Consider the following 14,955-nt stretch of genomic DNA (forward strand, 5'->3'; position numbering starts at 1 on the left):
AGATCAGATTCTACTGTCCACCTTAGTATATATGCATATTTGTTTAATTGATAGTGTCTTTTTTATTTCATATTTAGTTGCAAATATATGCAGTATATATATATATATATATATATATATATATATATATACACACACATACACTGTACTGCAGTACAGTATATATATATATATATATATATATATATATATATATATATATATATGCAGTACTGCTCCTGAACCAGGTATCAAGGCGATGTACATCACAACATCAAACGCATTCAGGAAACAATTAGAAACAGACAGAGAATCACTGAGCAGAAAAAGAAATTAAGAATTTAGTAAATGCTTGAGCGAACAAAAATATATTTAATTGCCAGCAAAAAAGCATACTGCTGGGAGAAGGTTGTTTCATAATGTGAGCTGGAAATGTCTGAGAATGTCCTTGTTCTGCTTGCCATCTGGTGGCTCAAAGCAGGCCTTGGCCACCACCAAGAGAGGTGCTTTCAAAGCTCTTGGTAGGCAGGAAGGTTCATCTGGCTGTTTCACCATTGCACACTGCCTTGTGCCAGTTCTCATGTCCTGAAAGGTGGCTTAAGAAATATTTTGCTAGTAGCAGATGCACAAATAGTAGACTATGTTTCTGCAGGCATTGCTGGGATGTGTATCATTAGTTATCCGTGTTCAGGGGTGAGAAACCTCAGACCCTGGGTGTCAGACTGGAGGAATCCTCTCCCTCCCCCCTGATGGCACCGAGAATCAGGGAGGAAACAAGAAAGTTCTTATGATTTATTCAGTCATCATGGTGAAAGACAAAGAAATCCAATCATTCCTCCATGGTGGAGTTGCTCGCACTGAGCTCCTCCTCTCTTCCCTTCTAACAACAACACCTGCTTCTACGGCGTCTTCCTGTGGCCAACTGTGGTTCTGCCCTTTGTTCTTGCACCTTTAACGAATGTCGCACTTTGGGAGAAGGGGGTTCGGTTATGCTGTCCAGTGACATGTCAGCTAGCTGCTCTGTCTCCTCCTCCTTTTCCTAACACTGCATAACTCTGCTGTTCTCCTGTCTCTGGGCTGTTATCTTCCTCAAAGCCATGTTGTAATTCTTTTTTTAAAAAAGTATTTTTATTATGAATTTCAACGTAACAATTTATCAAAAATACATCATCCTCGTTCCCCCCCCCCATTTCCCCCCTCCTCCCTCCCCTAAAAAGAAAAGCCTACTGCACAAAGATAGAATTTGCACCCCTTACTCTGCCCACATTTGCCTCTGGCCCTGCCCAGCATGGGTGTGTCTGTAAAGTGAATGCCACCTTTGCCCTGAAAAATATGGGTGAGATCTATCAGTATTTTTAAAGTATGATATATGCCTTTACAACAACATACCAGAGGTCAAACGTCTCATTATCTGGAGGATTCTGTGCTCGCTTCTCTCTCCTCTGCAGGATAGTGCCAGAAAGAAACGGGATAAAGATGATTCCTTGGCGGTTGGCAGTGACTTTGAGCCTTGGTTGAGCAAACGGGCTGACATCCTTGCTCGGTACACAACAAATGAAAAGCTTTCCATTGTGAGTGAACGTTTGGTTATTTTTCAAGAGGAAAGGTGGGATATAAATGCAATAATAATAATAATAACAACAACAACAACAATATCAACAAAGTAGGAAAGTAGGTCCAGTCTTTTTGGGTGTGCAAGCACATACAATAAATTTTGTTTTAGCATGTTTGTAATGTTCATTTTTAAGCCATTGAGAGAACAGCATAGCATCCTTCTGAATTGTTGTGCATATTTATTCCTAAGGTAAAAGGTAAAGGTACCCCTGCCCGTTTGGGCCAGTCTTGCCAGACTCTAGGGTTGTGCGCTCATCTCACTCTATAGGCCGGGAGCCAGCGCTGTCCGCAGACACTTCCGGGTCACGTGGCCAGCGTGACAAGCTGCCTCTGGCTAGCCAGCGCAGCACACGGAACGCCGTTTACCTTCCCACCGGAGTGGTACCTATTTATCTACTTGCACCCGGAGGTGCTTTTGAACTGCTAGGTTGGCAGGCGCTGGGACTGAATGACGGGAGCGCACCCCGCCGCGGGGATTCGAACCGCCGACCATGCGATCGGCAAGTCCTAGGCGCTGAGGTTTTACCCACAGCGCCACCCGCATCCCATTTATTCCTAAAGGCACTTAAAAATTAGTGCATGGGAGGGTAGGATGGGCATGGAAATAGCAGTGTAACCATACCTACTCAGAAGGAAGCCCCATTGGATTCAGTTGGGCAGTAAGTGGGTTTGGGATTGCATCCTAAAGCAGCACGACTGAACTTAGGGCTGTATCCAGTGATAATCATATAGAGAGCAGACCCATTAAAAGGAACAGACATGACCCAGAGCTCAGCCATATTTACCTTTTGCCCTGACAAAAGCCTTCACCCCATATGTCTTTTATCATGGTTACCATAAAACCACACTTTTACATCTGAAACAATGTGTTGCCTAAGCTTGAGAGTCTCAGAACTGTTCCTCGGGCAGGATGTTAAACGCAACATCCCTCTTGTCCCTGAATATTTAAAATAAAAGTTTAGCATCCTACTCTTAACAACTTTTAATTACAATCTATCATGGTTCACATTGTTCTGGCTTTTTGTTATACCACTACACCTGTCAGCTGTTGGGAATTATTGCTTTTGAAAACACATGTTTTGTTTCATTGCAGAACTTGTGTATGGGATCTGAAAAAGGTACGTGGTGACTTTAATATGTAGCACTGTGGAAGGGGGAAAAATGTTTTAAACATGTCACAGAATTGTTTTCTATTTTCCTACTTGCTTATAGGAATATTGAAATTGCCACATAAATATTCCACAGCGCATGGTTACGAGAAAAGCTGGAAATTAGGTGCAAAATATCTCAATAATCTAACTGTGAAACATGAAGTTTCAGTAGCCATCGTCCTGTTTAAGGACGGGTTAATTTAGGTTAGTGTTGCTCCAATTGGTGGTCTGTGGACTGGTACCAGTCCACGAGCAATCAGCTGTAGGACCCTAGCAACTCCACCACAGTCCAGGTTGGGTAGGATGCCTTAGGGACCAAGCATGGTATGGTCCCTGGTATTTGGGGGCAGAAAATTGCCAGTCCATCACATCAGATAGCTTGAGAAGCACTGATTTAGGCATTCTGTACCTGTTATTTACAGGTAGTGACCGATTTGTGCGGGGGTTATGTTCCAGAGCCCCACATGCGTCAGCGGAGCCTGCGCAAGGCCGCCCCGTTCTTCCTTGTTCCTCTCCCACCCTGCCCTGTTCTGCCTGTTTTTGCGACCTTTTGGTTCACATCTGTGGTTGGCTCTATTCAGAATCGCGCACATATGGGATGCATCTAAAACTGTCACTGCCTGTACATCAGCCCCAAATTAGCTGCGAATCCCTCCTTCCCAAATTTATTCAGTGGCTTGTTTGGAAATGGTTTCGTAGGGTCATAGGCTTGTAGAATTGGAAGGGACCACAACGGTCATCTCGTCCAAACCCCCTGCAGTGAAGGAGTCTCTTGTGCAACGTGGGGCTCCAACCCACGACCCTGAGATTAAGAGTCTCCTGCTTTGCCGACTGAGCTCTGTTGCAGTTTAAAGCATTCCAGTATGTGATTCCCTTCAGGAAAAGCAACAACTCCTGGATCAGCAGTTTCTGAGAAGGTGCGGACAAGGCTGGAAGAGCTGGATGATCTTGAAGAGGTGAGCGAGCGCTTTCATTTCCCTACATTTATATCCCACCATTCTGCTTTTTAAACAAAATATTCAGGGTAGCTCGCAAGAAGGAACAAAATAGACCACAGTCATACCTCACGTTACGTTTGCTTCAGGTTGCGTGTTTTCAGGTTGTGTCCCGCGGCGGTGACCCGGAAGGAATGGAATGGGTTTCGCTGCTCGCGCATGCGCAGGCGCGCAAAATGACGTCACACGCATGCGCAGAAGCGGCGAATTGCAACCCGCGCATGTGTAGATGTGCAGACGCGGGTTGCGTTCTTTTCAGGTTGCGAATGGGCCTCCGGAACATATCCCGTTTGCAACCAGAGGTACCACTGTAATGACAAAAAAAAACAGCAATAAAGCCAGCAGCAGTTTTCAGACTGGAAAAAAACAAGGGCAAAATGCATGAAAGGATGGTAATCTAAAAATTGGTTGCTGAGATAAAAGGGTGTTTGCTGCTTGCTTTCATGCAAGGAGTGAAGTGGGTGGGCGGACCTCTCTTAAGAGCCTATTCAAGTTCCCAGGAGCCACAACTAATCAGGCCTTGAAACCAAGCCTTGTGAGGAACAGTTGAGGAACTGGGGTATGCTTAGCCTAGAGATGATAATACTGAGAGGAGATATGAGAGCCATCTTCAAATGTCTGAAGGACTGTTGCATGGAAGATGGAGCAAGCTTGTTTTTTGGTGCTCCAGCAGGCAGGACCTGAGCCAATGGATTCAAATTACAGGAAAGGAGATCCCGACCAAACATCGGGAATAACTTTCTGGTGGCAAGAGCTGTTCAAGTGGAACAGACTTTCTCAGAAGGTGGTGGACTCTCCTTCATTGGAAGTTTTAAAACAGAGGTTTGCCAGGAATTCTTTAGCTGTGATCCCTGCATTGCAAGGGGTTGGAATAGATGACCACTGGGGCATTTTCCAACTCTCCAGTTCTGTGATTCTGAGAGCCTGTTAAGTTATTGGCTGCCGCAGCTAAACAAGCCGTAACTTGAGTACCCATCTGCTGTATTTCTGATGCTGTGGACCCCAGAGTAGGCCCTCGGGAGGTGAATTAAGTTCTTGGGCTGATTCCTATTGAAGAAAGTGATTCTTGAGATAGTCTGGTCGTCCCAGCTACTGTTAAGCTTTTAAGGGTCCAAATGTTTAGCCCATGACTTGATGCAAGCTGTCTTGTGTATGTGCAATGGTGCTGTTTATTCTAGAAAAATAGGTTTAAAGGTTGGCAGTAGGTCCTACAGAATCTGGATGATGGATCCAAGGGGTTCCCCTGGATAGCAATAAGGGAGAAACGGATCCATTCTTTCACCATGAAAAATGGCCCCACTTAGCTACATGCGGCTAGAAACAAACCCCTCATCCTTTTTGCTGTTGGGTGGTCAAAAATAGGATTAAATGAGGGTATGTAGAAAGGGGAGGCAATGCCATTAGTCAGTAACTTTATTTAGTAAAGAAAATGTTCATACACCCTATATCATAAAAATATCAAAGTAGCTTACAGAGTAAAATCATGAAACATAAAACCACAGACTAATAACAGTTAAAAACAGACGAATGCATGCTATAAATTGGGTTGCCTTGGCAGCTGTGTGAGAGAGGTTTTGTAAAAAGTTTTGCAGCAGAAATGTTTCTAAATAAGGTGAACAAATTGACTTCAGTGTTATCAGGTTGAATGATATGACCAGGCATAGGCAAACTCGGCCCTCCAGGGATGATGGGAGTTGTAGTCCCAAAACATCTGGAGGGCCGAGTTTGCCTATGCCTGCTTTAAGACCCCTCCTCCGAAGCCCTTTGATTCTGTTGGTTCACTTTATTTCCAGGTCACATTTCATGATTTTAACAATATTTATTCAAAACAAGAGCGGCAGCAGAGCCCTCCGGTGGCCCAGTGCTTGATTTCTAGTTTTTTAAAAGAAAGAAAGAAAGAAAGCGTAATAATATCAGTTTTCCCACACCCTGCTTCCCAAAGTACACCGGCTTCCTGAGAAGCACAGCATTTGATGCATTGATCCTGCAATTTGTAGCGATATAAATATAAAGAGATCTGCCGGAGGGTAAATCATGCGACCCGGTGGTGCTCTTTGACTGCAGAGGATGCTGCTGGCCTGCTTCAAAGGAGAGCCAAACGCATCCAGCTGCCCTTGAATTTCAATGATAGTTTTGTTATGTAATCTACCACTTGGCAGCTCTGCAGAAGCCAAAGGGAGAGGAGGAAGCTCTTGGAAAAAAAGAAGCTTTCCTTGTTTTTCATACGTTTATAAATTCACTTGTTTTGCACACTGCTTCCTTCTCCTTTTTTTCCAGGGCTCACAAAAGGAGCTGTTAAACTTGACTCAGCAAGATTATACAAACCGGATCGAAGAACTCAATCAATCTTTGAAGGATGCTTGGGCCTCGGATCAAAAAGTGAAAGCTCTAAAGATAGTCATACAGGTTAGCATTACATGTCGTGTGTGTTCTGCACATCAAAATGATTGGGGTTAAAGCATAGCAAAAATTGTATGTTTAAGGTGCTGTTAACTCTGTTGGGCTCCAAAAGGATGCTTGGGAACAGTGCTGACCCTTGACCCTTGATCAAGATGCCCCTTTCTCTGAGCCAGACCCACCTCTTTCTTGATGGTGTTACCTGTCGTAATCTTCAAAGCCATATCAGTCAGAGGAATTTGGCACTCTCCAGGTGCCCGGCTTTGATTCCTTGACCTCCCCGTCAGCGACTCCCGGCAAGACAAGGCGAGGTCTCTATCGGCCGATCCTCCTCACGAACGTGAGAAGAACACAACCATCCCTCCTCCCTCACTCCCTGCCATCCCCAGGGAGGGGAGAGAGACAGACAGAAATGTATTTACATGCCTTTATTTCTGTCTTTCCAGCAGTGCAGAAAAGAACATGTCTGCACTCCTCAGCAGCCACAGCAGAGAGGGAATAACTCCTCCCATGTACTTCCAGTACAGGGTCATGTGACACTCTGAGCTAACATCCGGTGCTCAGTGCACATAATAGACTGTCCTTGGTTCCCACGGTACAGTCCCAAAACATCAACATCCTGTTTGGCTTTCCAGCCATCTGGAGCACTCAGCAGCATTGCTCCTTTTTCGTAACAAAGGAGCGGACCTTGGTAATATGGTTTTGGAAAGGAGGTGCGAGGCTCTGGCAGGGTCCTTGAGCCCTCCTCCCTCCTTCCAAAGTCTAGAAAGTGCTTGCCCAGCTTTGGGAAGGAAGTAGGAAGGCTCTAGGACCCTGTCAAAGCCCCCACGCCACTTTCCGCTGTTTGTTCTTGCTCGTGGGCCCCAGTTCACAGAGCCATCCAAACTTAGGCCTGCATATACACCATGCATTTTCAATGCGTGCCTACTCCGAAAGAATCCTGGGAACTGCATTTTGTTAAGAGTGCTGGGAATCACAACTCTGTGAGAGGTAAACTACAGTTCCCAGGATTCTTTTGGGGGGAAATCATGTGCTTTTTAAATGTATGCTGTGTGTGCAGCTGGAGAAGGCAAAAACGAATGGAGGTTCTTGCTCCTTCTCGCTGCTCACCCCCTTGGTGAAGGCAGGTGAACAAGCAGCCACAGGAAGGAGCAGCAGCAGGGGCTGGCACTGGCTGCCCTGCTGGTGAATGAGCCTCGGCAGATGCACAACGATGCTAATTTGTGATGCCAGCCTCTGGGTGACTACCAGCTGACCTGCCTGGCTCCTTTCCACCCGTCTGCTGGTTGTTTGCCTCTTTTACTCTCCCCTCCTCTGCCTAAGCATCTTAAAAAGCATCATCTTAAAATGCAGAGACATCACCTTGCCAACAAAGGTCCGTTTAGTTAAAGCTATGGTTTTCCCAGTAGTGATGTATGGAAGTGAGAGCGGGACCATAAAGAAGGCTGATTGCCGAAGAATTGATGCTTTTGAATTATGGTGCTGCAGGAGACTCTTGAGAGTCCCATGGACTGCAAGAAGATCAAACCTCTCCATTCTTAAGGAAATCAGCCCTGAGTGCTCACTGGAAGGACAGATCCTGAAGCTGAGGCTCCAATACTTTGGCCACCTCACGAGAAGAGAAGACTCCCTGGGAAAGACCCTGATGTTGGGAAAGATGGAGGGCACAAGGAGAAGGGGACGACAGAGGACGAGATGGTTGGACAGTGTTCTTGAAGCTACCAGCATGAGTTTGATCAAACTGCGGGAGGCAGTGGAAGACAGGAGTGCCTGGCGTGCTCTGGTCCGTGGGGTCACGAAGAGTTGGACACGACTAAACGACTAAACAGCAACAACCTCTGCCTATTGCACCTTCTAGGACAGGAGGCAGAGTGGAATTGAAAGGGCCTCTTAAGCTACGCAGAAGTGGGCAGGAGAAGGAATGCTTGGAAAGGCAGTCATTCCAATTTTTGTTTAATTCTTCGTCCCTGGTTGTTGCAGCGGGAGGGTGGTCAGAGCAGGGTCTTTGGGTGTGCTTGCTTTTAGTTCCATGGGGGGGCAGAGGTGGCCAACAGTTATGAAAACCTGGAGGGGCCTGGTCCCCCATTTTAATTATGATTGCTTATCCTTTAGGGAGAAATGACAGCTGGTATATCTATATATCTGGAGTATATTATGGAGGAATTGTAGCTCGGGGCAGAGCACCTGCTGTGCATGCAGATGATCCCAGTTTTAATCCCTGGCATCTCTAGGGCTAGGGGTGTCCCCTGTCTGAAACCTGCTCCCAGTCGGTGTTGACAGCACTGATCTAGATGGACCAGGGATGCGGGTGGCGCTGTGGTCTAAAACACTGAGCCTCTTGGGCTTGCCAGTCAGAAGGTTGGCACTTTGAATCCCTGCAACGAGGTGAGCTCCCGTTGCTCTATTGCAGCTCCTGCCAACTTAGCAGTTCGAAAGCACACCAGTTCAAGTAGATAAATAGGTACTGCTGCAGTGGGAAGGTAAATGGCGTTTCAGTGTGCTCTGGTTTCCGTCACGGTGTTCCGTTGCACCAGAAGCGGTTTAGTCATGTTGGCCACATGACCGAGAAAGCTGTGGAGAAACGCCGGCTCCCTCGGCCTGAAAGCGAGATGAGCACCGCAACCCCATAAGTTGCCTTTGATTGGACTTAAGCGTTCAGGGGTTCTTTACCTTTACCTTACCTAGATGGACCAGTGCTTTAACTGTATAAAGGCAGCTTCCAATGTTCATAGGTAAGACAAGCAGTACCAGTAACAGGGCCTTTTTAGTAGTAACGCCAAATTGTACAGCTAGCTCCCTGAAGCCTCCTAAGCCCACTCCTTTTGTGTTTTAAGAGAGTTAGTAAAACACTATGTTTTGGGCAACCTTTTGCTGTTTGATTTTCAGAATGATCATCGGAAGCAGCCTTAGTCTACTAGATCATATATTTTCCCCATCTAGCTCAGTAGAGTCTACTCTGACTGGCAGCGCCTCTTCTAGAGCTAAAGTATAGGCCTTTCCAGGGATTGAACCTGGTAACTTCTGCATACAAAACCATGTATCGCTGTGCTGTAGCCTCTCCCTTAGTCACATGCTGTTTTGAATCCCTTTTTTGGCACTTCAAAATTATTTCCTAGTGTAGATATTTTCTTTACTACGTGAACTTAGTCATCTCTTTTTGCTCTTTTCCCTCCCTAGTGTTCTAAACTTCTTTCAGACACAACGGTGATTCAGTTTTATCCAAGCAAATTTGTCTTAATAACAGACATACTTGACACATTTGGTAAGTGCAGACATCTCAAATGTCTCTCCTTTTTCAGATTGAAATTTGTGAGTACAAACTTGGAAGACAACAAAAACCTTGCACTGGTTTGTGGCTCCTGGAAGGTTGCCTATGAAATAATTTGGCCCTTCTGCTGCATCGAAGCTTCAAGGACCTGCCTTGCTTGTGGCATCATCTTCTTTGAAATGCATTTTGTGGTGCGTTTTCCTGCCCCTCCCCAATGAACACTGGACGTTTCCCTTTCAAAGGTCTTGACCGACTGAAACTTGCTCACTCCCGCGAAATGTCTTTGTTCAGTTAGATAAAAGAGAGTACCAGATGTTCTTTCCTGGACTCAACAAATGTGACCTGAGCAACATGATCTGCCTTGGAACCTCTTATCATAGTTTTTGTGGATCCAAGCCAAAAGTAGCGTTAGCACAACATACAGTGGTGCCCCGCAAGACGAACGCCTCGCAAGACGAAAAACCCGCTAGACGAAAGGGTTTTTCCGTTTTGGAGGCGCTTCGCAAAACGAATTTCCCTATGGGCTTCCTTCGCAAGACGAAAGCCCATAGGGAAATCTCCAGGACAGCGGGGAAGCGCAGCGCGTCTTCCCCACTGCCCTCGGACCTCCTCCGAAGGCTGGCAGCGGGAGGAGGTCTCTCCGCCCCACCGCCAGCCTTCGGAAGGCTGTCCTGAAGACTTGCGGTGGGAGGAGGGTTTTCCTTCCCACCGCCAACATTCAGAATGCTGTTCTGAATGTTGGCGGTGGGGAGGAAAAACCCTCCTCCCACCGCAAGCCCCGGGAACAGAGGAGAAGCGCTGCGCGCCTTCCCCTCTGTTCCCGTACCTGTCCTGAAGGCTTGCGGTGGGGAGAAAAGCCCTTCTCCGCACCGCCAGCCTGGCAAGCGGTCTCCATAGGAACGCATTAATTGATTTTCAATGCATTCCTATGGGAAACCGTGCTTCGCAAGACGAAAAACTCGCAAGAAGAAAAAACTTGCAGAACGAATTAATTTCGTCTTGCGAGGCACCACTGTATGCAGTTGTCTTGAGCCTAATTTCAAGGTGTTTCATCCCATGCCTGGCTGCATCCTGGGTACCTGACACCGATCATACCCTGATATAGAAGCAGAGCTGTTCATGTGCCACTTCCCCCGTCACAAGAATGCCATCTGTGGCAACTGAGGCTGAGCTGTGCTTAACACCACTGAATCTGAGCTGACTCTCAGTTCAGACTGCAGTTGGGCCTCCGCCATTGGGAACGGCACATTAACATAATTGGTTAATATTTTAGAGATTTTTTTTCCAGGAATAAGGGCTCTCTTTATGTCCTTTGTACAGTCTTCATTGTGGGAATGTTCAGGGTGGCACGAGAGGATATATTGTTTATTAATATCCTTCCTAGCTTGCACTAGCAAGTTCCTTTACTTTGCAGAGTTTACGTTCCCCTTTTTACATGCACAGCAGATAGCTGGTTGCAGGCTTGTGTAAGCCTCTCACTATTATACAATTCAGTCTGTCTTCAGATTGAATTGTAAATTCCTGGTAAGTTCCCTTCAATCCCTCTTAAAAGAATAAAGATGCCATAATCTTATTCAAAGTCAATAAAAGAAGTTTACTTACATCAGTTCACAGTTGGATCCCTGAAGGCAGACAGTTACAAATATGTACATGTGGATCTACCCCGTATGGGGGTATAATTCCAGTGCTTCTGCTAACAGAGCTAGCAGAGCAGTCCTAGCTAAAAGCTGGTCAAACAAAGAAGGAAGTGAAAAAGAGAGGTGTGCTGCATGACTTGTCATTTTGTTACCTGTACAGGTTAGGTCACGCCCACCTTCTATCACATGCAAAGGAAGGATGCTCCAACCAGGAGGAACAGGAAGTTTCTACTGGCTGGACCAAGCATTCCCTCAAATGTCTTCTCTAGCATTACAAGGAATGTTGTACTTGACTGCTCCCAGTGGATTACACCCCACATTTGTCTACAGGAATACATTGGGCTTGTAGCTCAGGGACAGAACACTTGCCTTGCATGCAGAAGGTCTTCGCTTCAGTCCCCAGCATCTCCCGGAAGGGTGGGAGAGAGCCCTGCCTTCTCTGAGTTTATCTCCATTCTGGGTGACACTGTGGATCTACAACAGGCGTGGGGGAACCTCCAGTTTTGTAAACAGCTTAGAGGTTTTCCTACGGTCAGTTTTGTTAAACATACAGAGAAAAATAAATGTTCCTTTCCATGTTGCATTCAGTGAAAATGGGAGGCAAATCATTTCTTTGAAGTGGTGTTTTAAGTGCAAAAGGAAGTACTAAAGTTGCCTACTTGGCTCCACTAGATGACAGTATAATGTAACAGGAAACAGTTGCATTTGGCAAGTTGAAAACTGGAGCTGTGTGCAAATGGCCTCTCCAAATTCTCCATCCAAATTTTGCTTTTAATGTGATTTGCAATCTGGGTTTAGAATAGAAGTCTTGTTGAAGACTAGATGTATTCTCTTTAGCCCATAAATTTTATCTTGCTGTTTATGTTCATTAAATTTGTATCTTAAAATGCATAAGAATGAATAGCTTTTTCCTTGCAGGAAAGCTGGTGTATGAAAGAATCTTTTCCATGTGCACCGATAATCGCAGCTCCTTACCAGGTAACACTATTGCTGTGCTACTTACTTGCAGATTTAGGGTTGTGCCCAGCTAAATTTTACTCAGAGTAGAGTAGACCCACTGGAATTGCTCATATCCACTAATTCCAGTGGGCTTACGTTGAATAAAATATAATTGGCTACAACCCTTAGGTTATAATCATAGGCATACTTGTTACAGTTGAACCCGTGAAATTTATATTTTATTGTGGTTTTATATTTGTGGCGCACTGCTTAGATGTTTTCCGTATGAGTTAGCAATATATACATACTTTTAAAAAATAACTAAACATGCAGACTTTGAGCTCAGGCTTTTAAATTCGGTATTGTTGAAAATTACACAATATGAACACGTCTATCTATTATGGATTATTGCAATGTGTTGTTTGTGGGGCGGCACTGGAAGACTGTTTAGCGACTGCAGCCGATGCAGAATTCGACAAAAGCCAAATGTTGAGCGGAGCCAGATGGTCTGAAGGTGTAATGTCAATTCTGGCCCAATAGTGCTTGCTGGCATTTAATTTTCTGAACCCAATTGAAAGTGATGGTTTTAACCTTATAAAGCCACAGTTTGGGACCCTGTTACCTTGTAGAATGCATTTTCCCATATTTGCCTACCAAAATAACCAGAGGCCCTTCACTGCGTTTCCTCACTGGCAGAATGCGGCAACAACAGAACATGTCTTTTCAGTATTGGCCCCATCTGTGGAATTCTTTCTCCAGAGTGCCTTGCCTGGCACTGACAGTGACACCTTTTTGGTGCCAGGTTGAAGCCATTTTGCCCAGACATGTGAATGTTAGCTCCTCCTGCAGCAGCTGATATTTTATCTGAGTAATCCTTTGGTGATCATGCTTAAAGCTGAGGGGAGGAAGTGAATTGGCTTCTAGGGTCTGCTTACTTTCAGTGTAACTTATACTGGCTTTGTTTGTTTTTATTCTGTACTGGTGTGTGCGTGCAGGAGGTTGTCTGTGCATGAGAGGTGTGTTTCATAGAACTGTAGAGTCAAAAGGGACCCTGAGGGCCATCTAGTCTAACCCCCTGCAAAGCACATTTGCACACATGTATGCTTGTACAAGTAGTGGATGTCTCTGATCTCCTATGGTACGTGTGTGTCTTGAGAGAAGGGCCATATCTAGGTGGTAGATCAAATACTTTGTCCCAGATTCAATCCCTTCCTGGTACGGCTGAAAAAAGACTCCCGTGTGAGACCTTCGAGAGATGGACCAGTGGAACGATTTGCTATAATGCAGCTGCCTTTTCTTTCTTTTAGATGCATGTAAGTGTGTGTGTGTGTGTGTGTGTGTGTGTGTGTGTGTGTGTGTACAGACACACACACACACACACACACACACACACACACAGGCACATGATGCAATGCGTGTTCCTGTTTCATTTGGTATGCTCCCTTTTTTTGAGGCTAGATCATCCTCCACCCAAAGCCTGTATAAAAAGGACGACCAAACAGTAAGAATAATAAAAACACAGGAGCCTTGAAATCCTTACAGCAATTACACAGGCATGAGAGACTCTGGCGCAGTGTGTGTAAACAGGCGCAATTTCCTGTGCGGAGCCTCTGTGCCTTGAGCAGCTGTGGGCAAAGCAAGAACATGCTCATTGGTATTTTGTTCTCATTCTTTCCATTCCAATAAAAGGAAAAAACTTCTGATTTAGCACCGGAGCCCCCCTGCCTTCAGGAAACCGAGGCTGCAGCTGAAGACTGTGCTTACCCAGATGTACCTAAGCAGGGAAGGGAGAGGGGATCATTGCAGAGGTTTCGAAAGGACACACTTTGTCTCTGATAATGAAACCGGTGCTTTATCGCCGTGCCAATGAGGCTAGCCTGGCTTTGAAATCAGTGCAATATAATACGTTGTTATATTTTGTGGATAAGGTTGGTTTTGGTGCGTGTGTGCCATTTTCTGTACCTCTTTTGCAAGAAGCCGGTTTTAAATCTTGTTTTTACATCCCTAATCCAAGTCTGTTTCTTGCGCCGTCTCTCCCAACAGCTGCTGCTCACTGTCTTGTCCTTAACCGCCTTGGCAGTTAGGGCATGCTTGAACTTAAGGACTCCGGGTCCCCATCGTGCTTCGTTACGTAAAAGTCCTCAAGCGCTTAGGGGTGGGCTGTTGCCAAATGGGAGAGAATTGCAGTGTCTCTCTCTCTCCCCCCCCCCACCCCCTTGAGTTTCTGCACAGGCTCGGCGTTTTTGAGGAGAGAACAGCACAGCAGCAGAATAATAAGCGGCAGTCCCTGCTCCAGTTCAGTTGAACGGGAACTTCTGCCACTTCTGCTGTGTTCTGTGGCGGAAAGGTGCTCGGAACGCAAACATCCCCCGCCGCCCCATATCAAATCACTCTGACCCACTTTGCTTCCATTGGATGAGGCCCGATTTGCTCATTTGTTAGCGCAAGGTGTGTCAGCAAAAGCACCTTCTCGAAAGAAGCTCCTCCATCCGAGGCACCTGATGGCCCAAAAATGGGTCAACCAGAATGTGAAAAGACTGGCGGTGTGTCTTGCTGTTGCATAGGGGGCTGGCTTTATTCAAGGCCAGGCTGTTTATCCCTCTCTCCCAGTATTGCCTTTTTGGATTGGCAGTGTCTGTCCAGATCTTCACGTGGTTCTTCCCCTGCGACCCAGCTCCAGGGAAGGGAGGGAAGCCGGTATAGAGCTTTAATAAAGTATCGTAACTGGGAGATGCCAGGAATCAAATATGGGACTTTCCCCATGCAAAATGTGCGCTGATCTTTACCATTGGTCAGGCCATTGGTCCATCTTGCTCAGTATTGGCTATGCCAACTTGGCAATGAATCATAGAATTGTAGAGTTGGAAGAGACCCCGGGGGGTCATCCAGTCCAACCCCCTCCAATGCAGGAAGCTCAACACGCAGTCACCCACCCAATCTGAAACCATAGTGGCTCCAGGGTTGCAAGCCAGGGT

The 14,955-nt window shown here is 46.0% G+C and overlaps 1 protein-coding gene across 4 annotated transcripts in view; it reads left to right on the top strand.

Annotated features, from left to right (window-relative positions):
• Positions 1 to 14,955, top strand: part of VPS35L (VPS35 endosomal protein sorting factor like) — a 78,694-nt gene that overhangs the window by 8,503 nt on the left and 55,236 nt on the right. For all 4 annotated transcript variants that reach the window (XM_083584960.1, XM_083584959.1, XM_083584961.1 and 1 more), the window contains exons 4-9: positions 1,428 to 1,550; positions 2,687 to 2,711; positions 3,624 to 3,700; positions 6,017 to 6,145; positions 9,314 to 9,398; positions 11,960 to 12,019. In XM_083584960.1, the coding sequence (XP_083441086.1) occupies positions 1,428 to 1,550; positions 2,687 to 2,711; positions 3,624 to 3,700; positions 6,017 to 6,145; positions 9,314 to 9,398; positions 11,960 to 12,019 (499 nt within the window). The remainder of the gene's footprint in view (positions 1 to 1,427; positions 1,551 to 2,686; positions 2,712 to 3,623; positions 3,701 to 6,016; positions 6,146 to 9,313; positions 9,399 to 11,959; positions 12,020 to 14,955) is intronic.

Source organism: Podarcis filfolensis (assembly GCF_964270895.1).
Source record: "Podarcis filfolensis genome assembly, chromosome: 14".
NCBI classification, from domain to species: Eukaryota; Metazoa; Chordata; class Lepidosauria; order Squamata; family Lacertidae; genus Podarcis; species Podarcis filfolensis.